The following is a 27,502-nucleotide window of genomic DNA, read 5'->3' as shown; positions in this document are numbered from 1 at the left end:
ACACCCCTGAAATTCTTAGGGTGTCCCTGCACGTCAGATCAAAATGGGTTGCTTTTTAGAGAGCCCTTCTGTTAGCAGCTCTGAGGACCCCCTTCCACATTCACAGATCACGCCAGCCCCAACAGCCACGGATTTTTCTAGGCACAGACTTCCCTGGTCCTCCAGCTCCCGCAAAACGCGCGTTCCTCTCTCCCGCTGGGACCAGAGACTTCACCTTATCCCAGGCGAAATCTGACCTTTCCGTGGTGGAGTGTAGAGCTCCTCTGAACCCATGTGTTTGCGCCAATTGGGGAGCGTTGTTCTGGGGCTCGCAGCTGTTCCGTGGGTGCCGCAGTTGTGGATTCTCAGGCTTCCGATAAGCTCCACTTTCCGGTTCCAGATGGCGCAGACTCCGCGTCCAAGCCTGCAGCTCCGGGAGGGGACCCAGCCGCAGTGGGGGCTGCCAGGTCAGGGGAACCCCGTCTAGCAGTCTCCCACCTTCTTCTGGAGTTCAGCTGTCCCCCAACTTGCCAACAAACACTCCTAGTGCGACCCTCAGCTGTTCTTTCTTTCTGCTCCGGGACAAGGCTCGGAACACATCTGTCTATTCCGCCGCCATTTTTTCCACCTATTTTGATTTTTAGATTCAATTGTTGATAGATATGTATTTATTGCCATTTTATTGTTCATGTTTTTTATCTCTCCTCCTCCTTCTCCTTCTCTTCCTCCTCCTCCTCTATCTTTTTTCCTCTTCTTAAAGAATAACCTTCAACATTTCATGTAATACTTGTTTGGTGGTGATGAACTTTAGCTTTTCATTGTCTGTGAAGCTCTTTATCTTACCTTAGATTCTAAATGAGAGCTTTGCTGGGTAGAGTCCCTTGAAGCTCTCATTAAGTTCTTTGAGCATCCTTATAACCATTGTTTTGAACTCTATCTGGTAGTTTTCTTGCTTCCATTTCATTTAGGTTTTTTTTCTGGAGATTTCTCCTGTTATTTCATTTGTGATATGTTTATGTCTGCATTTTGGCTGTTTCCCTGTGTTTGTTTCTGTGTATTAGATAGATCTGCTATGTCTCCTGGACTTGGTTGAGTTACCTGATGTAGTTGTCCTGTAGGGCTCAGTGGATAAGCCTCCTCAGTCACCTGAGCTGGGCACTCCAGGTGCTTCCCTGTGTGAGCTGTGTGCACTGTCCTATTGTAGTTGAGCCTTGATTTATGTTGGTGTCACTGGGAGGGATTGACACCCAGGCCAATCAGTTGCAAGAATCAGCTGCGACTACAGCTGAAGAGCTGCTGTTCAGGAGCCAACCCTATGGAGCAAGACTTGTTTCATTGGGGGCTTTGGTGATCACCAAGTCCACCCATTGAGTGTGTCACCTGTGGAGGTGGTAGGATTGTAATCTGCTGTGGTCGAAGTTCACCCCAGTGTGCACTGACTCTGTAGCCTTTCAGGAGGTGCAAAGTCAGCCTCTGCCTGTGCCCTGCCTGGAGCCACCCAGCATCAGCCACCCAGCATGAGCTACAAATCAATCTGCAGATGTCTGCTACATGTGTTGAGCTTAGAGGTGCCCAGGAGAGGCCAAGCTGTGAACCAGGGCGGGCTGCCACTAGTGCCAGGCCTGGGGCCACTTATTGAGAGGTATAGGGCATGCTGATGCCAGCTGCTGCTTGTTTTAAGAGATTTTAGGAAAGTCTGAAGCATGAGGCAAGAGAAACCAGTTGTATGGAAAGCCACTGGAAACGGCTTGGATGGGCCTGCAAGTAGGGAGGGATAGGGTCTCAGGGAATCACCAGGGCAGGGCAAAAAGTGTGAGTCAGGGTGATGGAGATTCAGATATGGTTCAGCCTGTCAGCTCTGTCACAGGGAAGGCTCAGGAAAGGAACACTGACCTCTCCTCCATTATTCTGTTTGGGAGAAAGCTGCTCCTCCAGCTCTTGTCCTGGTTCTGGATAAGTTAGTTTCTCCCTGAATATCCCAGATTCTTTTCAAGCTGCTGCCTCAATGCTGGACCTCAGAGGGAGGGAGTCTAAGTCCGGTGCGTGGGCCCTTTAAGAGCTCTGCCTGAGCCCTGCCAGCATGGCTCAGTGGTTGAGGGTCGACCTATGAACCAGGAGGTCATGGTTTGATTCCTGATCAGGGCACATTCCGGGGTTATGGGCTCAATCCCCAGTAGGGGGCATGCAGGAGGCAGCCGATTCATGATTCTCTCTCATTATTAATGTTTCTCTCTCTCTCTTCCTCTCTGAAATCAATAAAAATATATATATTTTTTAAAAACATCTCTGCCTGGGACTCCCACAGCTTCTATGTTACTCAGCCACAATCCCCACTGGTTTTACAGCTAGAAGTTGTGGAGACTTCTCTTCCTGGCACTGGAATCTTGGGCTGGGGGGCTGTTATGTGGCAAGACCCCCTCCTCAGGGAAACCTCCACACCAAAAATATTCCTCCCAATTTTAAACCACCACACATGGGTGTGGTACCAACCAGTTCCTCAATTCCACCCCACATCTCTGCTCCTCCTACCAGTCTTCATGTGCTTCTTTAATTCCCTAGTTATAGGACTTCCGTTCAGCTAGATTTCAGGTGGTTCTGAATGATGGTTGTTTTATATTTTTAGTTGTAAATTTTGATGTGGTTGTGGGAGGCGGCAAGTACTGCATTTACATATGTGGCCCTCTTGACTGAAAGCCTTAGATAGACTTTCTCTATCCCATTGTATGTTCTTACCTTCTTTATCAGATATTAATTGAACATAATGGCATCGGTTTATTTCTGATCTTTCTATTCTATTCCATTGATCTGTGTGTCTGTTTTTATGCCAGTACCATGCTGTTTTGATTGCTCTGGCCTTGCAGCTATCAGGTAGCATGATACCTCCAAATTTGTTCTTCTTTCTCAAGATTATTCAGGGTCTTTTGTGGTTCCATGTAAATTTTGTGACTATTTGGTCTAATTTTGTGAATTAAGCCCTTGGCACTTTGATAAGAATTGAATTGAATATGTAGATTGGTTTGGGTAGTATGGATATTTTAATCATGTTAATTCTTCCAATCCATTAGCACAGTATATGCTTCCTTTTATTTGTAGCTTCAGTTTCTTTTTTCATTATCTATAATTTTCTAAGTACAGGTCTTTTACCTCTTTGGTTAAACTTATTCTAAGGTACATTATTTTTTTCTTGATGCAATTGTAAGTGGGATTGTTTTTTTAGTTTCTTTTTTCTGACAGTTTATTACTGGTATATAAAATTGCAACCAATTTTTAAATATTTATTTTGTATCCTACTACTGTACTGAATTAATTTCTTAGTTTCAGTATTTTTTTGGTGCTATTTTTAGGGTTCTCTATGTACAGTATCATGTCATCTGCAAATAATGACAATTTTACTTCTTCCTTTCCAATTTGGATGCTTTTTATTTCTTCTGGTCTTATTGCTGTGGCTAGGACTTCCAGTACTATATTAAATAAGAGTGGTGAAAGTGGACATCCTGTCAAGATTCTGATCTTAAGGAAAACATTTTTAGTTTTTCCCCATTGGGTCTGATGTTGTCTGTGTGTTTGTCTTATATGACCTTTATTATGTTGAGATATGTTCCTTCTATTACCACTTGGTTGAGAGTTTTTATCATAAATGGGTGCTGGATTTTGTCAAATGCTTTTCTGCACCTATATATATGATCATATAATTTCTATCTTTCATTTTGTTTATGGGGTGTATCATGTTAAATGATTTGTGGGTATTGTACCAATCTTGCATCCCAGGAATAAATCCCACTTTACCATAGTGTATGATATTTTTAATGTATTTCTGCATCCAGTTTTCTAATATTTTGTTGAGGATTTTAGCATCTATGTTCATCAGGAATATTGGCCTATAATTTTTTTGTTGTTGTTGTATCTTTATCTGGTTTTGGAATTAGGATAATGTTGGCCTCATGAAATCACCCAGGGGTTTTCCCTCCTAGAGTTTTTTGGAGTAATTTAAGAAGTATAGATGTTGGTTCTTTTTTGAATATTAAGTAAAATTCACTTGTTAAGACATCCAGTCCAGGACTTTAGTCTGATGGAAGGGTGTGTGTGTGGTGTTTTTATTTTTTCCCTGCTTCAATTTCATTAGTTGTAATTGGTCTGTTCAGATTTCCTTCTTTTTCTCTTGATTCCATTTATATTGGAAGATTGTATGTTTTAAGAAATGTATGCATTTCTACCAGGTTGTCCAATTTGTTGGCATATAGTTCATAGTATTTTCTTATTATTCTTTGTATTTCTGTGGTGTAATTTGTTACTTTTCCTCTTTCATTTCTGCTTTTATTTATTTGGCTCCTCTTTTTTTCTTGATCAGTCTAGTTAAAGGTTTACCAATCTTGTTATCTTTTCAAAGAACCAGCTCTTGGTTTCATTGTCTTTTGTATTGTTTGTGTGGGTTTTTTGTTTTTTTTTTAGACTCTATTTCATGTAATTTCTCTCTGATCTTTAGTGTTTCCTTCCTTCTATTCACTTTGGGCTTTGCTTGTTCTTTTTCTACTTCCGATAGGTGTAATGTTAGATTGTTTATTTGAGATTTTTCTTCTTCTTGAGGTAGGCCTGTATTTCTTTGAGTTTCTCTCTTAGGACTGCTTTTGCCGTGTCCCATAGATTTTGTGTAATTATGTTTTCATTTTCATTTGTTGAAAGGTAAATATTGATTTCTTTCTTGATTTCATTGTTATCCTATTCATTTTTTAATAACATGTTATTCAGCCTCCATATGTTTTTCAGGTTGTTGTTTTTTTTTGTAATTGATTTCTAGTTTCAAACCATTCTGGTCTTGGAAGTTGCTTGATATGATTTCAGTCTTCTTGAATTTATTGAGACTTATTTTATGTTCTCACATGTTGTCTATATGAGTGTTTCGTGTGCACATGAAAAGAATGTATGTTCTGTTGCTTTGGAGTGAGATGCTCGAAAATAGCATTTAAATCTCTTTGGTCTTGTGTGTCATTCAAGGCTTCAGTTTCCTTCTTGAATAACTGTCTGGAAAATCTATCCATTGATGTCAATTTGGACATTAAAATCCTCTACTGTGACTATATTACTGTCTGTCTCTCCCTTTGTGTCCATCAAGATTTGCTTTATATATTTAGGTGATCTTATGTTGGGTGCATAAAAGGTACAAGGTTTATATCCTCTTATTGAATTGATCCCTTTATCATTATGTAGTGTCCTTCTTTGTCTCTTATAGCCCTTGTTTTAAAGTCTTTCTTGTCTGATATAAGTGTTACTACCCTGGCTTTTTAAATTTCCATTTGCATGAATTATCATTTTCCATCCCTTTATTTTAAGTCTGCATGTGTCTTTCCTTCTGAGGTGGGTTTCTTGCAGACAGCATATATTTTGGAACATGTGTGTTTTGATTGGAGCATTTAAGCCATTTATATTTGAAGTGATTATTGATAGGTATATATTTATTGTCATTTTATTCTTTATAACTTTGTTACTCTTTTTCTTTCTTCTTAAAGAAGACCCTTTAACATTTCTTGTAATACTGGTTAGTTGGTGATAAACTCATTTAGCTTTTGCTTCTCTGGGAAATTCTTCATTTCACTTTTAATTTTAAATGATAGCCTTGCTCGGTAGAATAGTCTTGGTTGTAGGCCTTTGCTTTTCATCACTTTCAATATTTTGTGCCAGTTCCTTCAGGCCTGATGTGTTTCCATTGAGAAATAGCTGACAGTATAATGGAGCTCCCTTGTAGTAACTCCTTTCTCTTGCTGCTTTTAATATTTTTCTTTACCTTTCTATTATGTTGTGTCTTGGTGTGGGCCTTTTGGGGTTCATTTTGTTTGGGGCTCTCTGTGCTTCCTGGACATGTGTGTCTTTTTTCTTCAGCAGGTTAGGGAAGTTTTCAGCCATTATTTCTTAAAGTAGGTTCTAAATCCCTTGCTTTCTCTCTCTTCTCTTTCTAGTACCCCTATGATGCAGATGCTGTCATGCTTGATGTTCCAGAGGTCTCTTAGACTTTCCTCATTATATTTCCTTTAAATTATATTTTTCTTTTTACTGCTCTGCTTGGGTATTTTCTGTTACCTTGTCCTATGAATTGCTATGCAGTCTTCTGCTTTATTTAACTTACTGTTGATTCATTGTAATGCAGTCTTCATTTCAGACATTGTATTCTTCATTACTGACTGTTTTGTTTTGTTTTGTTTTTAATATATTTTTATTGATTTCAGAGAGGAAGGGAGAGGGAGAGAGGGGTAGAAACATCAGTGATGAGAGAGAATCATTGATTGGCTGCCTCCTGCATGCCCCCTACTGGGGATTGAACCCACAACCCAGGCATGTGTCTTTGACCAGAATCAAACCCAGGACCCTTCAGTCTGCAGACCAACGCTCTATTCACTGGGCCAAACCAGGTAGGGGTTTTTTATGGTTTCCATGTCCTCTTTTATGCTTACTATTTCTTTGTTTAAGTTCTCACTGAGCTCGTCTGTTCTTCTCCTAAGTTCTTTGAGCATCCTTACAACTACTGTTATGAACTCTGTATTTTGTACATTGCCTCTATTTCATTTAAGTTCTTTTTCTAGTGATTTCTTCTTTTCTTTCAAGAGGCATATTTCTTTGTCTCCTAATTTTGACTGCCTCTCTGTATTTGTTTTTGTGTATTAGATAGATCTGCTGTGTCTCCCAGTCTTTGTATGGTAGCCTTATATAGTATGTGTTGTGTAGGGCTCATTAGTGTAGTTTCCCTTAACACCCAAGCAATGTACTCCAGGAATATCCTTTGTGTGGGTAATGTGATCCCTCCTGTTATGGTTGAGTGATTATTGGTCTTGGTCCTTATGTGAAATGGTTCAACCCTCAGGTTGGCTGACTGTGAGGATAGACCCTGACCACAGTGTACAAGCTGCTGTGTGGGTGCTAAACACACAAAGCACAATTCACCCAAGTACTGTCTGGTGCTGCCAAGATTTCCCTTGGGATGTGTCACTAGTGGAACTTATTGGGTTCTACTCTGATGTGGTATGAAGTCCACTACCAGGTGTGTTGGTTCTGGGGCCTCTTGAGAGGGGTTCTGGTGCAGGTCAATGTCAGATGCTACCTGTAACCAATCCTGGACTACCTGTCTGGAGTTACCAGGTGATCTGCAATTTGTGACTGTCTCTGATGGGCCTGGCTTTGGGTTGGCAGGGTCAAGCTGTGTACCAAGTTCAGCTTCCATCAGCTCATAGCCTAGGGACTGGTCCAAAGCCCAAGCAAAAGGCCCAAGCCACCCGATATCTGCCTCCACCTGTTGACTACTCTGCCATCACCTGAGGCTGCCTGGAATTCCTCCAGAGCCTCTGATCAAAGTTTGTAGAGTATGCCCAGGCTGGCCACAGCCTACAGTCTACTCCACAATGTACAAGCTCAGCAGGGTGGAGCAATAGCGGTTTCAGAGGATGGGGCTAGTAGATCTCCTCTTTGGGGATGGTACCAGTCAGGCACTTAAGGGCAGGAATAGTGGCCCCTACTTAAGAGCTGTACCACTCAATCTCTGTCCTAGTGTGCAGCCTTAGCTCTCCAAGAAAGTGCTGCACAAGTCCGGCTGGGTGCAGCCAGCAGACTTTTCTGCAGGGCATGAGCTTGGCAGGGTGGGGCTACTGAGAGTTGGAATGTTTGGGCTAATTGGTCTCCTGTTTGGGGCATGGCACTTGTCAGACACTTGGTGAGGGAATGACCCCTGTTTCAGAGCCACACAATTCAGCATCTGTCCAAATCTCCAACAAGAGCTCTTTAGTAAAAAGTACACAAGTCCTGGCCGGGTGCAGCTAGCAGATGCCTCTGCAGGGCATGAGCTTGGTAGAACAGGGCAATCAGGAGTTGGAAGGATCCAGGACTAGTGGGCCCCACTGGGATGTGCACCAGTGGTACACAGGGCAGGAAATGTCCCCTACTTTGGAGCCACACAACTCATTGTCTGTCTGAATCTCTGACAAGAGCTCCCCAAGGACAAAATTGCACCAAAGGGCATGAGCTCTGCAGGGTAGGACCATCAGGAATCAGAAGGACTGGGTTAGTGCATTCCCCCATGCTGGTGCTATATGGATATGAGTGATTGACCCAGGGAAGATGGCATCTCAGTGTGTTATGGGTTAGGGACTCAGCACACTTGGTGGCTGATACTCCAGATCTCTCCTTGGGACCATATAACCCAGTATGGGTTATGACTCCAGTTTGCTCTGAATCACCTTCCCCAATCAGAGCTTTGGATGGGTGGCTGAGAATGAGATTTTGTGTACTGGCCTTTTAAGAAAGCACTTGGGATTTTAGCAGACTTCCATCTTTCCCTGGTGGGCAGAATCCCCACTGGTTTTCAGTCTGATGTTATATGGGCTCCTTTTCCTGGGTCTGGTGCTCCAGGCTGAGGAACATGGCATGGGGTTGAGACCTCACACTCCTCAGGGGGAAACTTTGCTATTGAGAGATCCCTTGGGATTCTCAACCACCACATGTGGGTGCAGGGCCAGCCCTTTCAGCATTTCTTACCAGTCTCTGTGTAGCTTCTTCTGTAAATCCTTGATTATAACACTTCTGTTCAGCTAGCCTTCAGTTGGTTATTCAAGTTGATTGATCTATAATTCAGTTGCAAATCCGGTTTGGCCCTGGTAGGAGATGAGTATAGCTTCCACCTACACTGCATCCATCTTGGATCCCCCTACTTTATATACTGTACTTCTTAATTGCTTGGATATTTCATAATAAATACCATACCTATTTAAAAGAGAAAAGGAAAAATGTTATAGAGCTCAGCTATAGCTCCCACACAGATTCAAATTGATATAAAAATCCTTCCATGTGTTTTTCCCATGATATTCCCTTCAACCAGCTATGTCTGGATGGGGGATTCATGCTCCTCTTTGCTGTGTTCTTCTGTGTATCCCATAATTTTTTTATGCTTCAAGTAATAGAGAATTTTACAAATCACATTAGTTCAGTTTTTTCACATGGATTTTAATGGAAGGAAAGTCTAAAATGCAAGGCTTAGTTCATTTTATTGGTCTTAGAAACTTCTTTTATATTATTTTGTCATGAATCCTTCAACATAATTTTATAAGTTCAGAAATAAAATCTTCATAGACTTCTAATTAAAATGGAATTAATGTAAATTAACTTGGGGTGAACAAGCATGTATTTATATTTTTTATTCGGTGCAGTTATATCTTACATTTTTATTTAAATATCCTTTAAAATAATTTTATAGGAGCTTTTAAGAATTTCTGTATACCACATTCCCTCTCTCTTCCAATTAATTATATACCAATTTTAATCTTTATTCATTGTCTTCACTTCAAATTTTCTTCCATTGTCTTGCCACTTGCAATCTGACTTCTATAACCCTTTAGTTTGACTAAATCCAGGTGCCTTTCTTCATTTTTATATTACCTAGCTTAATGAGATATATAAAATAGTTCTGCCCACAATTCTTATCCTCTGTCCAAATCTGTATTCAGTTTCTCTTTTCCTTTAACTGGCTCCTATTCCTATTTTCCTGTCTTTTTTTCATTCAACTGTAAGATCTTTGTTATATTAATCTGGTTCTCTATCCAGTGCTGTCGAATAGAACATTCTGTGATGATGGAAGTGTGTTTCCCAACACACTAGCCATGTTTGGCTATTGAACACTTAAAATATGGGTAGGTATGACTGAGAAACTGAATTTAAAATATTTTTAATTAATTTAAATTGTCATATGTGCTTAGGGACTACCATATTGGACAGCATACCTTTAGTCTTTTACAGAAGGAGATCCCATCTGTAAGTTTGTGTGCCATTAGTCAGTTTATTCACTGGAACATATTTGGAGCATGAGCCACAAACTCCCTCCTTCTTAAGATTTCCCCATAAGGTACAAGTCTTCCGAGATTGTTTGTTTATTAAAATCTTTATTGTTGAAAGTATTACATATGTCCTCTTTTTCCCCCCATTTATTCCTTCTAGCCCGCCCCTGTCCCCCATCACAGGCCTCCTCCACCCTATTGTCTGTGTCCATGGGTTATGTATATATGCCTACAAGTTGTTTGGTTGATCTCTTCCCTCCCACCATCCCACCCCCACCTTCCCTCTGATGTTCGACAGTCTGTTCCATGCTTCTATGACTCTGGCACTATTTCATTCAACATTTTATTTTGTTCATTAGATTCCACATATGAGTGTGATAATGTGATACGTGTCTTTTTCTGACTGGCTTATTTCACTTAGCATAGTACTTTCCAGGGCTCTCCATGCTGACTCAAAGGGTAAGAGACTCTTCTTTTTTACTGCTGTATCACAGCTTTTTTATTTACTCATCTACTGATGGGTACTTCGGCTGTTTCCAGATCTTAGCTATTGTAAATTGGGATGCTGTGAACATAGGGGTGTATATATTCTGATAGGTGAATTGGGTCTCTTAGGGTATATTCCTAGAAGTGGGATCACTGGGTCAAATGGCAGTTCCATATTTAATTTTTTTCAGGAAACTCCATGCTGTTTTTCCATAATGGCTGCACCAGTCTGCATTCCACCAGCAGTGTACTAGGATTCCCTTTCTCCACATCCTTGCCAGCACTTGTTATTTGTTTGTTGAAGGTAGCCATTCTGACAGGTGTGAGGTGATACCACATTGTCATTTTAATTTGTATCTCTCTAATGATCAGTGACTTTGAACATCTTTTCTATATATTTTTTTTTTACTTCTTAATTTGCTTTTATTATTCATTTCAAACAAGGTGAAAGCAGGTTTTTCCCAATTTATTTATTTTGTTATTTTTATTTTTTTTAATAAATCTTTATTCAGATTATTACAATTGTTTCTCCTTTTCCCCCCATAGCTCCCCTCCACCTGGTTCCCACCCCACCTTCTGCCCTTACCTCCCCCACACTGTCCTCATCCATAGGTGTATGATTTTTGTCTAGTCTCTTCCTGAACCCCCCATACCCCTTTCCCTCTGAGAATTATCATTCCACTCCCTTTCTATGTCCCTGATTCTATTATATTCACCAGATTATTCTGTTCCTCAGGTTTTTAATTCACTTGATTTTTAGGTTCACTTGTTGATAGATATGTATTTGTTGTTCATAATTTTTCTCTTTACTTTTTTCTTCTTCCTCTTCTTTAAGAATACCTTTTAGCATTTCATATAATACTGGTTTGGTGGTGATGAACTCCTTTAGCTTTTTTTTATCTGTGAAGCTCTTTATCTGACCTTCAATTCTGAATGATAGCTTTGCTGGGTAGAGTAATCTTGGTTGTAGGTTCTTGCTATTCATCACATTGAAAATTTCTTGCCACTCCCGTCTGGCCTGCATAGTTTCTGTTGAGGAATCAGCTGACAGTTGTATGGGTGCTCCCTTGTAGGTAATTAACTGTTTTTCTCTTGCTGCTTTTAATATTCTCTCTTTGTCTTTTGCTCTTGGCATTTTAATTATGATGTGTCTTGGTGTGGTCCTCTTTGGATTCCTTTTGTTTGGGGTTCTGTGCGCTTCCTGGACTTGTAAGTCTATTTCTTTCACCAGGTGGGGGAAGTTTTCAGTCATTATTTCTTCAAATAGGTTTTCAGTATCTTGCTCTCTCTCTTCTTCTGGCACCCCCATAATTCTGATGTTGGTATGCTTAAAGTTGTCCCAGAGGCTTCTTACACTATCTTCAACTTTTTGGATTTTTTTTTTTCTTTTTGCCTTTTCGGTTGAGTGTTTTTTGCTTCTTTGTATTTCAATTCTTTGACTTGATTCTTGTGTTCCTCTAGTCTGTTTTTGGGTCTCTGTATAATATTTTTTATTTCAGTCAGTGTATGTTTAATTTCTAGTTGGTCCTTTTTCATATCTTCGAGGGTCTCGTTATATTTATTGGCCTTTTCTAGGATATTCTTGAAAAGCCTTATAACTGTGGTTTTGAATTCTATATCCAGTCATTTGTTTTCCTCCATTTCTTTCGTTTGTGATCTGTTTCTTTGACGCCGCATTTTCACTGCTTCCCTGAGTTGGTAGGGTAGATTTGTGTGCTAGGTTTCCTATATGGCCAAGTGGGTCGGCCTCCCCAGTTAACCTGAGGTGGACACTCTTGGTGAACCCCTTTGTGGACTGTGTGTACAGCCTTGTTGTAGTTAAGTCTTGATTGTTGTTGGTATCACTGGGAGGAATTGACCTCCAGGCCAGTTGGCTGTAAGGATCAGCTGTGTCTATGCTGGGAGAAGTTCGGTGCTGGAGACAGCCTTATAGGATTAGACTTGCCAAATTGCAATAGCCTCTGTGCTCAGCTTGAATGGGGTGGAGTCTCAGGGTGGAGCAGACAGTCTTGGCTTCCTGTCAGCCTTGCCCTTGCGCGCACGCGCGCGCCTTCAGACCTCTGTCTTCCCTGGCTCCCGAGTCTCCGCCCGAGAGTCCAGACTCCCCCCACAAGAGTGTGGGTCCCCAAGGGCTCACCTGGAACTGGGGTTCAGTGCAGTCAGAACTGGGGCTCAGTGCAATCAGGAGCCTCTGTCTCCCTTCCACTAGGGAAAGCCTGTGGCAACCTCCGCAGCCTTTGTGCGCACTGGCACGCACACGCCTTTAGACCTCCGCCTTCCCCGGCTCCCGAGTCTCCGCCCGAGAGTCCAGATGCCCCCCGTAAGAGCGTGGGTCCCCAGGGGCTCGCCCGGAACTGGGGTTCAGTGCAGTCAGAACTGAGGTTCAGTGCGGTCGGGGGCTTCCTTCCCCCTTCTACCAGAGAAAGTCAGCCAGGCTATCAGCCGTCCTTCCTCTCTGCACGCACAAAGACCCTTTGCCGTACCTCCAATTCTCTGTGAGCTTTTCTCTTTCCTTCTAGTTGTAGAATTTTCACTCAGCCAGCTTTCCTGTGGTTCTGGATGGTGTCCGTTCTGTCTTTTAGTTGTAGTTTTGAAATTGTTGTGCGAGGCAGCAGTTTAGGTGCTTACCTATGCTGCCATCTTGGTGTCTCGACTTTGAGCATTTTTTCCATCTGTATGTGCACTTTGGAGAAGTGTCTATTTAGGTCCTTTGCCCATTTTGTAATTGGATTGTTTGTCTTCCTTTTGTTAAGTTGTATGAATTCCTTATATGTTTTAGATGTTAAACCTTTATCAGATATTCCATTGCCAAATATGTTCTTCCATATAGTGGGCTTCCTTTTCATTTTGTTGATGGTTTCTATTGCTGTGCAGAAGCTTTTTATTTTGATATAGTCCCATTTGTTTATTTCCTCCTTAGTTTCCTTTGCCCTAGGAGATGCATCTGCAAACATATTGCTGCGAGAAATGTCTGAGATTTTGCTGCCTGTGGTTTCTTCTAGGATTTTTATGGTTTCACATCTTACATTTAAGTCTTTTATCCATTTTGAGTTTATTATTGTGTATGTTGTGAATTGATAATCTAGTTTCATGTTTTTTCCATGTATCTGTCCAGTTTTCCCAGCACCATTTATTAAAGGGACTGTCTTGACTCCATTTATTAAAGGGACTGTATGTTATTGCCTCCTTTGTCAAATATTAATTGAGCATAATGGCTTGGGTTGATTTCTGGAGTCTCTGTTCTGTTCCATTGATCTATATGCCAATACAATCTGGGTTTCAAAATAGATTCACATCTAATAAGACCTTTTCCTCTTCCAACAGTATACATAAGCCTACTTACTATGTAGTTCTGAATGGATTCCAAAGTTGATCATACCTTGACATTTTTGCTGCAGTATTTTCCTGTCTAAGTCATTCAAAAAGAATATTCTTTTTTTAAAGAGGGTGGTTGGAGCTCCAGGAACCTCAGAATCTCCTCTACCAGAAATGGTCTGTAGTCTCCTCCCATCTGGCTACTTTTACTCAGCATTGTGTGGGAATGACACCTGTTTCAGAGCCACACAAATCTCCAACTAGATGTTTGTCCAAATCTCCAACTAGATGTCTTTGATAAAAAGTACACCATAAGTTCTGGTTGGGTGCAGCTAGCAGGGACTATTAAGTGTTGTATAAAGTTGCTATTTTCCTGGATAAGATTTATTCTTGGTAAGAGGGACTATAGTGTTCATGAGAGATAGATACAGGAGAAGAGGTTTAGGAGAGTGGGTGAGGAAACAGAAATAATTGTACTTCTATAGAAAGAAAGATCAACAATGTGGACCTAACAGAGAATAAGTGAACAAAGCCCTCTCAGGCCTGGGTTGAGATAGGGGTCCAGGTAGGATAATAACCATGGCTGTACTTACGAAGAACTAACTGGTGGGTGTAGGGGCTTTCTTTGAAGAAGGAAGTATAAAGATGCAGATGAATAATACGTCCTTGCGTTCCAATTTTGTACTGACCTAGTATGGAGGCAGCTTTATTTTCAGCAGATGGTAAACAGTTAATGGAAAAGACTGTATCTAATTAACCCAAAAAATACTAACATGTGCATTTCTAAAATAATCACTATGTACTTCAAAACATGAAAATGACTCCATCATGGAAATAATTATTATATTTTGGAAACTTTATCAAAGCCTTGAAAATCATTTTGTTGACGGAGCTTGAATATGAAAATCAAGCTCATATTCCCCGGGAATTATTCCTTAAGTAAGATAGAGAGTTTTGATCTCTGATTTTCTGACATTTATACTATTCATAATCAGTATCATACTAACTAATTCTTTATGTGGCATATTGAATTTTTATGCACAGATTTTTCTCTTTCTCAATAGAGTTTTAAAAAAGAAGGACCTGTGTCTCAGACATTTTTCTCCTCTATTAGGTGCTCTAGTAGTAGATTCTAAATAGTTGAATATATCATTTGATTATTGTGGTGTGTCAGTAAAAGGACTTTCTCATTTTACTCTTTTTGAGATCATCTTTTAAACAGTAGTTTTCTATCTCTTTTATAGCAACCAATATCCTCTCTTGAAAATATCAAGTATGTACTCTGAGGCATCATTTTTATCTCAATGTTGATAAATGCTGAGTTTTAGATTCCTTCTAGACACTGAGGGGGAAAAAATTTCCCCCTCTAGTCTGATAAAATTTTAGAAGTTGTTGAGCATTTTGTCAGGATTCAGAGATTGAACAAAATGCTGCCATTGCCCCTAGGTACTGGATGCAACAAAAAGAAGAAAAATAAGTAAACAATCCATACCCTTATGGATCTTTTCATCTTATGAATAGGACTGGATAGTGCAGGATGTACTGGAGACTTTAAAGACTAGAGGCAGGGAAACTGTGATTATGATCTACACAGTTGTCTCCAAATCTTTATCTTTTTGGCATTTAATTTTGTCTACTTATTGATGTCCTGCATTTAACCTTTTCCCCCAATCACCTCCTCATTACCAGCACATATACCTTCCTCTAGCAGCTCTCTTCATTCTTTGTTCTTTCTTTGTATTTTGTTTATATTGCATAACCTAATTTGAGAGATGTCAGAACCATGTGCTTTCTTTCCTCATTCCTCCTATTCTTCAATTTCTTCTTTAATAGTTTGCTTTCTCCTTGCAAAGGATAAAAGATAAATTTGCTTTCTTTATATTTTTCAGACTGGGAGTCTTGGTATGAAATTAAGGAATTATCTCCAAAATGGTACATTGATGATGAAGAGGAAATATCTCAGAGCATAGTAATGGAAAGACTTATAAGTCATGATGTTGAATGCTCCGGTTTCAGAAATACTTGGAAATATAAGTGTGAATTTGAGAAGCAGCATGGAAATCAGGAGCGGCATTTCAAACAAGTGGCAAGTCTTAAGGAAATCTATGCTATGAAAAGAGACAATGACTATAATAATTCTGAAAGAAGTGTTATCTTGAAGTCAGTACTTTTAACGCATCAGAGAGTTCCCACAGTACAGCCAGTACATAAATTGGATATTTATGATCAAATGTTCCCCCCAAATTCAGTCCTAGTGAAGCATAAAAGACAACATGCTGAGAAAGAATCTTTAATAGGTAATGAATATGAAAAATTTAACCAGAGTTCATACCTTAGTAAAGATAGAGGAATTCCTCCTGGGGAGAAACCTTATGAAAGTAATGATTTTTCAAATCTCTTAAGTTTCCACTCATTACTTACTCAATGTCAAACAACACATTTTGGAAAATTAACCAATGAATGTGGTGACGCCTTTAGATGTTACTCATTCTTTACTCAACCTCAGATAATTCGCAGTGCAGAGAAACCACATGCATGCAATGACTGTGGAAAAGCTTTTAACCATGATTTCTTTCTCAGTGAACATCAGAGAACTCATATTGGAGAGAAAACATATGAATGTAAGGAATGTAACAAAGCCTTTAGACAGAGTGCACACCTTAATCAACATCAGAGAATCCACACTGGAGAAAAACCCTTTACATGCAATGAATGTGGAAAGGCCTTTAGCCGTTTTGCCTTCCTTGTTGAACATCAAAGAATTCACACAGGAGAGAAACCATATGAATGTAAGGAATGTAACAAAGCCTTCAGACAGAGTGCACACCTTAATCAACATCAGAGAATTCACACTGGAGAGAAACCCTATGAATGTAATCAGTGTGGAAAAGCCTTCAGCAGACGCATAGCCCTTACTCTGCATCAAAGAATTCATACAGGAGAGAAACCCTTTAAATGTAATGAATGTGGGAAGACCTTTGGCTATCGCTCACACCTTAATCAACATCATAGAATTCATACTGGAGAGAAGCCCTATGAGTGCATCAAATGTGGGAAGTTTTTCCGAACTGATTCACAACTTAATCGACATCATAGAATTCATACTGGAGGGAGACCTTTTGAATGCAGTAAATGTGGGAAAACCTTTAGTGATGCTTTAGTTCTAATTCATCATAAGAGAAGTCATGCAGGAGAGAAACCCTATAAATGTAACAAATGTGGGAAGGCCTTCAGTTGTGGCTCATACCTTAATCAACATCAGAGAGTTCATACTGGGGAGAAACCCTATGAATGCAATGAATGTGGGAAAGCTTTCCATCAGATCTTGTCCCTTAGGCTACACCAGAGGATTCATGTTGGAAAAAAACACCTATAACTGTTAATGAATGTGGGAATGATTTTAGCTGTGCCTCAGCCCTTAGACAGCATCAGTAAATTCATAATTAAACTCTCTGATTATAAGAAGTACTAGAGGCCTGGTGCATGAATTCATGCACCAGTGGGTCCCTCAGCCAGACCTGCGGGATTGGGCTGAAACTGGCGCTCTGACATCCCCGAGGGGTCCCGGATTGTGAGAGGGCACAGGCCAAGCCGAGGGACCTCACTGGTGCACAATCGGGGCTGGGGAGGGATGCAGGAGGTTGGCCAGCCAGGGAGGGACCACGGGAGGACTCCAGGCATGTCTGGCCCATCTCGTTCAGTCCCAATCGGACGGACCCCAGCAGCAAGCTAACCTACCGGTCGGAGCTTCTTCCCCTTGGTGGTCAGTGCACGTCATCATGACTGGTTGATTGTCTGCATCCTAGTGACCAGTGCACGTCATAGCGAGTGGTTGAGTGGCCTTAGCATATCATTAGCATACTAGATGCCTGGTGCATGAAATTTGTGCACGGGAAGTGGGGGGGTGTTCCTCAGCCCAGCCTGCACCCTCTCCAATCTGGGACCCCTCAAGAGATGTCCAACTGCCTGTTCATCCCCTAACCACTCCCCTGCCAGCCTGATTGATGCATAACTGCTCCCCTGCTGGCCCAATTGCCCCTAACTGCCCTCCCCTACAGGCATGGTCGCCCCCAACTGCCCTCCCCTGCTGACCCAGGTAACCCCTAACTGCCCTCCCTTGCCAGCCTGGTCACCCCTAACTGTCCTCCCCTGCAGGCATGGTCCCTCCCAACTGCCCTCCCCTGCCAGCCTGTTCCCCCCTAACTGCCCTCCCCTGCAGGCCTGGTCCCCCCCCAACTGCCTTCCCCTGTAGGCCTGGTCCCCCCTCCCAACTGCCCTCACTTGTAGGCCTGGTCACCCCCCCAACTGCCCTCCCCTGCAGGCCTGGTCCCCCCCAACTGCCCTCCCCAGCAACCCAGGATGCCAAGCTTTCCCGCTTATCTCCCTCTCTGCTCTGGGGAGATCCAGAATGCCAAGCCTTCCCCCCCACTCTCCCGCTCAGCCTTCCCCCCACTCTCCTGGTCACTGGGGCGACTCAGGACACCAAGCCTTCCAGCCTATCTCTCGCTCTGTGCTGGGGTGATCCAGGATGCCAAGCCTTCCCCCCACTCTCCTGGTCCCTGGGGCGATCCAGGATGCCAAGCCTTCCCGCCATCTCCCGCTCTGCTCTCCCATCAGGCTTGGCATCCTGGGTTGCTGGGGCAACCCAGGACACCAAGCCTTCCTCCCCTGCCCCCGGCTCTTGACAGGCTCCATGGCTCCAGCCCATGCCGCCATTTTGACCCGTCAATTTGCATATTCCCTCCTATTGGCTGTGGGCATGGCCATTTTATCACAGTGACAGTTAATTTGCATGTTACTCTAATTAGATAGGATTACGCTTTGATTGGTTGAACGGCCGATCATGACCAGACATGTAGCATATTAGGCTTTTATTATATAGGATAAGAGAACATTTAGTCACCACTCAGTCCTTATTAAATAAATATCAGTAAATTATTTGGTTAATAATTCTATTAATGTAGTACCTATGGAAAAGCTTTCAGCTCATGAGCATTCTTTATTTGAAATAGCCTGAGTAGTAGATATCTGTTTCTTTGTGATATGTTACCATGCCTTCTTTGAGACTTTCCTCCCCATAAATGCATATGATTCTGGTGCAATTATTAATCAGTGAGAGCTGTGAATTGGTCATAGGCTGACCAGTTATTATTTTCCTCAACCTAGCAATTAAGGGATTGGCAAATAGCCCTATCTGGATCAATAGAGCTAAAGGGTAAGTATTATTATGGGTAGTAAGAGAAGTTGCAAAGTTTCAAGGATTTAGTAAGGTTAACTCATCAGCAGTTGTTTTCGTTTTTTTTGTTTTTTTTGCCATTACATGAGAAAAGCTTTTCCAAGACAAACAACACAGAGGAAAATGGAGGTGAGAGATAGAAATGTGATGAGATTGTTTGATCTCTTGGATCCAGTCATGTCTGAAATCTACACCATCTTTCACTTTTTCATTTTTGTGACCCAATAAAATTCTTTTTTTTAGTTAATTTGAATTGGGTTTCTGTCTCTTGGAATTAGAGTCCTGACTCATATATTGTATGTTTGCTACATATGTAAGAAAGCCTTAATTAAATAGATAGATAGATAGATAGATAGATAGATAGACAGATAGATTTCAGAGAAAAAGGGAGAGGGGGCGAGAGAGATAGAAACATCAATGATGAGAGGGCATCATTGATCAGCTGCCTCCTGCATGCCCCCTACTGGGGATCAAACCTGCAACCTGGGCATGTGCTCTGACTTGGAATCAAACTGTGACCTCCTGGTTCATAGATCGATGCTCAACCACTGAGCCACACTGGCTGGGGTTGATATTTTTATAGGGCATAATTATTTATCCTAAGGAGAAACTCTGATATAACAAATATATCAAAGTTGAATACACAGCAGTTATAAAGCTGAGATAATTACTTCATTTTATTAGTTGATAAAGTTAATTTTGTATTGTTTCACAATAGGGATGATTTTTTTTACCATTACATTGTGTTTATTTTTATATTTATAGGCAAAGGACTATAACAGGATACTTCTTAGTTAAATCTACTTATAATGTTGTAGAATTACTTTTCTTAAGGCAAAGCTGATGCAAGGAACACAATGTCAATGCACACAACAACATGGAAAATCTCATTATGCTAAATGAAAGAAGTCAAATATAAAGATTGCCTGCACTATGGTTTCATTTAGGTGAAATTATAGAAAAGACAAAAAATTCACCTAGTGACACTCTTTAATAGGCGTTTGTATAAGGAATTAAAATCACTTGTGACAGTGACTCACCATAGGCCTTCAAAGAAAGAATGACTAGCTAAGAGAATAATGGATCCATTGGTTTAATGAATGGCTCTTCATCTTATAGGAATTATTTGATTTTCTGCTCTCAGTGTGGGTTTAAACCTATTTTTTTGATAGAATATAATAAGACAGAATTGCAAATGAAGTCTTTTATGAGTGGGTTGTAAACTTCCTTTAAGAAATTTATAGATAACTTCTTCGGAACTCAAGATAATCAGATAAAGACATTGCTGGCAGACAGAATTGGCCATTTTCAAATAATGGTAAAAATAAAGAAGTTGGAGCCTAAAATATTTAGGGAATAAATAAATACCATTCTTCAGAGTAATGAGGAACATGAGGGTGTGAGGCAGCATGTTCCTATTTTATGAGTGGATGTAGGGAGGTAAACCTTGAACAGTTAGAACTGGTTAGAATCTTGGGCATTTTCTGGAGATCACCTTTAAAAACAAATCAGAACAAAATGAGTTAGAAAAGAGTGAAGCGTTTACATATGTGCGTGGAGCAAAACAATGGCTACTTTCACAATTTCTTTAATAGTCAGTTTATACTTATTTATATCTAACAAAAATCTAAAAAAAATATATTTTTATCAAGTATTAAGACAAATTCCCTTTAAACAACAGATTTAGAATAACTGAATACTTCAGACCTTGAACAGAAACAAATATACTGATAATAAAACACTGTTGAACTACATTATCTATACTAATAAAAGGGTAATATGCTAATTAGACTAAGTGACTGGACATCTTCCAGACATCTGACTTCCTTCTGGACAGGCTGGCAGGGGGACAGTTGGGGGGCAACCAGGCAGGCTGGCAGGGGCCAATTGGGGGGCATCCAGGCAGGGGGTCTGTTGGGGGGTGGCCAGGCCAGTTGGGGGCAACAAAGCTGGCAGGGGGGCAGTTAAGGGGTGATAAGGCAGGCAGGCAGGTGAGCGATTAGGAGCCAGTGGTCCCGGATTGTGAGAGGGACTCCATCTGCTGGTTTAGGCCCGATCCCCACATCAGGCCTAAACTGGCAGTCGGACATCCTCCTCAGGGTCCCTGATTGGAGAGGGTGCAGGCCAGGCTATTTTTATAGTTCAATTTCATTTGTAATGTTGATAAAATCTTTACATCCATGCTTTTAGTGTAGGTATTTATAGTTTATAATCTAGTGATTCTCCTCACAGCAAGGTACTAAATTTTTTTTGTAACTATACAATCCATTGTCTTGTGATATATTGACTTGATCATTTAGCATTATTAAAAACTCGTGCTTCAACCCTAGCTGGTTTGGCTCAGTAAATAGTGTCAGCCTGTGAACTGAAAGGTCCCGGGTTCGATTCCGGTCAAGGGCACATGCCCGGGTTGCGGGCTTGATCCCCAGTGTGGGCGCATGCAGGAGGCAATCAATGATTCTCTCTTATCATTGATGTTTCTATCTCTCTCTCCCTCTGCCTTCCTCTCTGAAATCAATATATATCCTATCTAATAAAAAAGTAATATGCAAATTGACCATCACTCCAACACACAAGATGCCGCCCCCATATGGTCAAAGATGGCTGCGCCCATGTGGACACAAGATGGCCACCACAAGATGGCCAGCAGGGGAGGGCAGTTGTGGGCGATCAGGCCAGCAGGGGAGGGTATTTGGGAGGGACCAGGCCTGCAGGGGAGGACAGTTGGGGGGACCAGCCTGCAGGGGAGGGCAGTTAGGGGTGACCAGGCCGGCAGGGGAGGGAAGTTGGGGAGAACCAGGCCAGCAGTGGAGAGCAGTTAGGGGCGACCAGGCCGGCATGGGAGGGCAGTAAGGGGTGATCGGGCCAGCAGGGGAGGGCAGTTGGGGGCTACCAGACCTGCAGGGGAGGGCAGTTCGGGGGGACCAGGCCTGCAGGAAAGGGAAGTTGGGGGGGACCAGGCCTGCAGGTGAGGGCAGTTGGGGGTGACCAGGCCTGTAGGGGAAGACAGGGGTGACCAGGCCAGCAGGGGATGGCAATTAGGGCCAATGGGGCCAGCAGGGGAGCAGTTAGGCATCGATCAGGCTGGCACGGGAGTAGTTAGGGGGTGATCAGGCTTGCAGGCATGCGAGCGGTTGGGAGCCAGCAGTCCTGGATTGTGAGAGGGATCCCAGATTGGAGAGCGTGCAGGCTGGGCTGAGGGACATCCCCCACCCCCGTGCACGAATTTCGTGCACCAGGCATTTAGAGTATACACACACACACACACACACACACACACACACACACACACACACACAAACTCATGCTTCATTAGTAGCTTACAGATATTACCACCATCTGTTCAGTTAATTTAGAACATGCTGGTGAAACCCTTCTAATGTTGAGTGTGATCAATAGTAATGAACCATTAGATCCCTTTTTTTAATTTGATTATGCTGCCATATCTTTCTGCCTTGTTACAGTTTATATAACTTTCGCTAGTCATATTTAAGAGTTTCATTAAGAAGAAGGTTTGTATTTGTGTGTGTGTGTGTGTTTTATTTGAAAATTTTGTATTGAGTGCCTACTGTGTGCCAATCTTTGTTCTAATCTGGGCATTGGAATTAAAAAAGGTAAATTAAACAGACAAAACCTCCTACCTTTACAGAGCTGATTTCTGATGAGGCAGGCAGGAAATAAAGATAGATGATAGGTAGATAGGTAGATGATAGACAGATAGATGATAGATAGATAATAGAATATATACTTTGTAAAAGAATAAATTCTAAGAAAGATAAAGGAAGAGGTGGGGGACCAGGTTGATATTTTAGATTGTGTGGCCATGGAAGGCCTCTTATATTTGACGTTTGATTAAAGACATGGGAAAGAAAAGAGATCTATCTATTAACACTGCACATTCAGATACACATTTATATGCCTTATATACCTAATGGATAAGAAATCCATGTATGTGTATTTAAACTTTGTACTTACTAAATTCATTCTTATATTATTATGCCTGTGTATTGCATTTTTAACATTTTTCTTTTTATTCTTATGAATTCATGGGCTTTTACAATTTGCACTCAAATAGTCACGACTTAAGCTCCCTTCAGCACTGCTCTGACGACACCTTTGCAAGCATCCTTACTTTCTGGCAGTAGTAGGATGTTCCAGACCCATCCTCAGTGTTTCCTGCCCAAAGTCATGAAGTTAGTTACTTTCCAAGGAATTTAGGAAAGGAGAAAACAAACATATGTATTTGAAAGAGGATATGAAATCAGAAATAGAAGTTTCTATTTAAAATTTTTCTCAGTAAAAGGTCTTGCTAGCTAGACTTGGGAGCCTAACACAGACACTAAAGTAAAATTGGATTTTCCTTATATACCACATTTTCTATTGTTCCTACTGCCCAATAAGAAAAGGATGGCACCACTTCACAGGAGAGCACACTTTAATAAGAAGTATATATTAATTACCTTTTATAAAGTTGTTTCAGGACTTGTGGAACATTATCTCAATAACTGATGTTTTAAAATGACCATTTGAAAATTAATTTAAAATTAACCTCAGTTGATGTAAATGAGTCAAAAGAAACTGTGACTACACTTCTCCACATGCTTTATAATTCCAGTTCTCTTTTCCCTATGGAAGGTTTTCTTTATTTTTAAAAATATTTCAGACAGATGGCTGAGCAAACAATGCAAAACTTTCTGTGATATGTAATTAAATTTTCACTGAGTCATGTACCCTTTTAGCAGTACTGTCTTTGAATTTTGTACTGCATATGAATTTTGAGCAAAGTTGCTACCATTATGATTGGGCCCCATTTGGAGACAGCTAGAAAAAGATATTTCCTTGTTAGAACATGATTTCACATTGATATCTAGTTCCTACTTAACATATTAATTTGCTGTATCCTACTAAGATTTTCTACTTTATTTACAAACCTCAAGACAGAAACGATAGATTGTATAGTGGAAAAAAACAGATTCCTTGAAGCCATGATGTGAAGGTACTTTAGTGACAGGGGAATGAGTCACCTTCCTGGTCAGCTTTCTTAAAGGTATCTGCATGGTAATTCTTGACATATTCTTCCAGTAAGAGTAGTGGAAGTATCTATTCTTTTGACTATTGACATAACTATAGGCATGAGAGACCTTCATGTGGACATCAGCTCTTTTAGTTGGAAAAACTGTAAACGTGATTATACATTTTTCCAGGCTCAGTTTAATTATCTGTAAAAATGAAATAATTTCAGCCTTTCAAGTTTTTGTGAGAATCACTTGAGATAATGTTAATATGACAGTTAATGATGAAATCAAGCAGGAAGTTGAATTGCATACCTGAGAGTAAGCTATTCATGTGAGACAGAATTGCAAATTCTGCCCCTGTGTCTTGCCTCCCAATATAGAGAGTCCCAAACAGCAATACTCCAAGCCCTTCTCTCTGATCCAGACAAGCCCTTCTCTCTGGTCCAGTCTCCCAGAGCTCCTTTTTTTAAAAAAAAAAATATATATATATATATATTTGAGGTTATTAGAACTCTGCCTTCTAATAACATAGAGGCCAGGAAGGGTATGGCTCTTGGTTTTTTAAATTTGCAATTTATATTTTTGGACCTCAATTCATAGTACAGTATCAAAATTGTTTAATCCAACACTCACTTTTTAGTTCTTTCCCCAATTATTCCCAATTTGTATTCCCCAGAGGCATGCACACAGTTCTGTATATATATATATATATATATATATATATATATATATATATATATATTCATTATCAAATTAGTCATGTGTTATGTTTAAAATTTACATTAATGGTATTTTGCTATATAAAAGTGTCATTTTTGTCTATGCACTATTTTTTTATGTTTGTCATGTTCCTCTGTGCACAGGACTGTAATGCTATGTATTGTTTCTAACATTTGTGTAGTATTACATAGTATATATTTACTTCTTTTTTGCTTATTTATTCCTATAGTGATGGATACAACTCCTGGTTTCCACAAAGAACATCCTAGTATGTGTCTTTTTGTGGGTCTGAACTAGATTAGAGTACCCTGGAATATTGTGCAAAGGGGTTTTTTGCACTGTTTCACTAGGTGCAACCAGATTACTTTCTAGAATGCTTGCAGCTGTTTACATTCACACCAGCAGCACCTCTTTCTATATTTTCCTTGGATGGTTTAGTTTTTATTATCATTGTTGACTGCTGGTGAGTTGGAGCATATCTCCATATACATCTCAGTCATTTGGAGTCTCGAGTGTTTCTTCTTACCCTATTCATCTCTTATTAAATAGGTATTCAAATCCATTCATAAAAGTTTAGTTAAAATATACTTGTAAATACATCTGGGTTTTAGCTTTTTCTTTTCTTTTTTTTTTTTTTTGAGGGAATATTTCTGTAGCATTTCAACTAATCAGGTTTATCAGATTTTATATTTCTTGTGCCAATTTTGGTATCTGTATATATAAAAGCCAAGTGACTGGAACAACCAGAATGACCTGAATAACCATTCGTTATGATGCGCACTGTGGCCGGCCAACTAGCATGATCAAGGGGTGGCTGCTCCCTGTCCCTGGCCTGCCCCAGCTGGATTGGGGGCAGAACCAGCTGGCCAACCTCCTGCAGCCCCTCTCCCCAGCCGGGCCCGCCCCTGACCGCCCACCCCCACCTCACCTGGCCAACTGCTTGCAGCCCTTCCCCCCACTGGCCCGGCCTGATCGGCCCCCATCAGGGTGGACCGCCGGACCCCACCTATGCATGAATTCGTGCACCAGGCCTCTAGTTTTATTTATTTTTTAGAAATGTGTTCATTTTGTTTAGGTTGTCAACTTTGTTTGCAATATTCATTCATAAGATTTTTTTTATAATTTATTTTGTTTCCTATTCATTTTCATCTTAGCTCTTAAAAAATGTTTTTATTGATTTTACAGAGAGAGGAAGGGAGAGGGAGAGAAATAATAATCAGTTGCTTCCCACATGTGTCCTGACTGGGAATTGCACCGGTGACCTTTTGGTGCATGCGATGATGCTCAACCAACTGAGCCATACCAGTCAGGACTCAAATTTGCTCTTTTGTATCTGCTTTGCCAGAGGTTTATATAACACTGAATGTTGATTATTTTAAATAACCTCTTTTTTGGTATTGTTAACCTTTTCTCTTATTTCTCCTAATTCTCTTGGTTTCCACTCTTTATGTTTATAATTTAATTATTTTTGTTTAAGTGTGCTGTGTCTCCCTTTTGAATTGAGAATTTATTGTTATTCATTTCCACATGTGTTATAATTTAGGTCTTCTTTAAGTAAAAGGTCTTATCTTTTTGTTATTGTTTCTAAAGCCATCGCATTGTAGTCAGACATTTATAAGAAACTTCCAAACTGTCTTACAAAGTGGCTATTCCATTTTGCATTCCCACCAGCAATATATGAGAGCTCCTGTTGGTCCACATTCTCTCCAGTACTTGGTGGTGTCAGTGTTCTGGATTTCAGCCATTTTAATAGTTGTGCAGTGATATCCCATTGTTTTAATTTGCATTCTCTGACAATGTATGATGTGGAGCATCTTTTTGTTATGGGTACCCTGGGTTCTTGTGATGTCCCAGGACAGAAATCAAAGGAAATCACCAGACCCAAATACAGGCAAAGGAAAAAGATTTCTGAGAGTGAAATATTGGTGTCTAAAAAACAATTTATTTATTTATTTTTGCCCTGGCTGGTTTGGCTCAGTGGATAGAGTGTCAGGCGCTGGCCTGCGGAGTGAAGGGTCCCAGGTTTGATTCTGGTCAAGGGCATGTGCCTTGGTTGCGGGCACATCCCCAGTAGGGGATGTATAGGAGGCAGCTCATTGATGTTTCTCTCTCATCGATGTTTCTGACTCTCTATCTCTCTCTCCCTTCCTCTCTGTAAAAAATCAATAAAATATATTTTAAAAAATAAATAAAAAACAATTGATTTTTGGATGTTGATTTTGTATTGTGCTACATTAAATCTAGTAGTTTTTTTTTTTGGTGGAGTCTTTAGGGTTTTCTATGTACAACATCATGTTGTCTGCGAATAATGAGAGTTTTACTTCCTCCTTTCCCTTTTGGATGCCTTTTATTTATTCTGCTTGTCTGATCACTATGGCTAGGACTTCTAGAACTATGTTGAATAAAAGTGGTGAAAGTGGACATCCCCGTCTTGTTTCTGTTCTTAGGAAAAATGGTTTTAGTTTTTGAGTATGATATTGTCTGTAGGTTTGTCAAGTATGACTTTTATTATGTTGAGATATTATCTCTCTATTCCAACATTGCTGAACGTTTTTATCAAGAAAGGGTGTTGGATATTGTTGAATGCTTTTTCTGCATCAATTGATCTGATCATGCGATTTTGGCCTTGCATTCTGTTTATGTGATGTTTCACATTTATTGATTTGCCAATATTGTACCAGCCTTGTATCCGCAGTATAAATCCCACTTGGTCATGGTTTATGATCTTTTCAATGTGTTGCTGGATCCGATTTGCTAATATTTTGTTGAAGATTTTAGCATCTATGTTCATCAAGGATATTGGCCAGTAATTCTCTTTCTTTGTAATGTCTTTATCTGGTTTGGAGATTACAATAATGCTGACCTCATAAATAAAAGCTTGCAAGTGTCCTTTCTCTTGAATTTTTTGCAATAGTTAGAGGAATATAGGTGTTAGCTCTTCTTTG

The 27,502-nt window shown here is 40.5% G+C and overlaps 1 protein-coding gene across 1 annotated transcript in view; it reads left to right on the top strand.

Annotated features, from left to right (window-relative positions):
- ZNF527 (zinc finger protein 527) overlaps positions 1-17,103 on the top strand; it is a 63,343-nt gene extending 46,240 nt beyond the window's left edge. Inside the window, exon 6 of the mRNA XM_080644815.1 lies at positions 15,476-17,103. Within this exon, the coding sequence (XP_080500941.1) occupies positions 15,476-16,962 (1,487 nt within the window). The 3' untranslated portion in view covers positions 16,963-17,103. The remainder of the gene's footprint in view (positions 1-15,475) is intronic.
- Positions 17,104-27,502: the final 10,399 nt, after the last annotated feature.

The sequence above is a fragment of the Plecotus auritus genome (assembly GCF_963455305.1).
Source record: "Plecotus auritus genome assembly, chromosome: 10".
Lineage (NCBI taxonomy): Eukaryota > Metazoa > Chordata > Mammalia > Chiroptera > Vespertilionidae > Plecotus > Plecotus auritus.
Note: the sequence above shows the minus strand (reverse complement) of the source record. Positions and strands in the feature narration are given on the sequence as shown.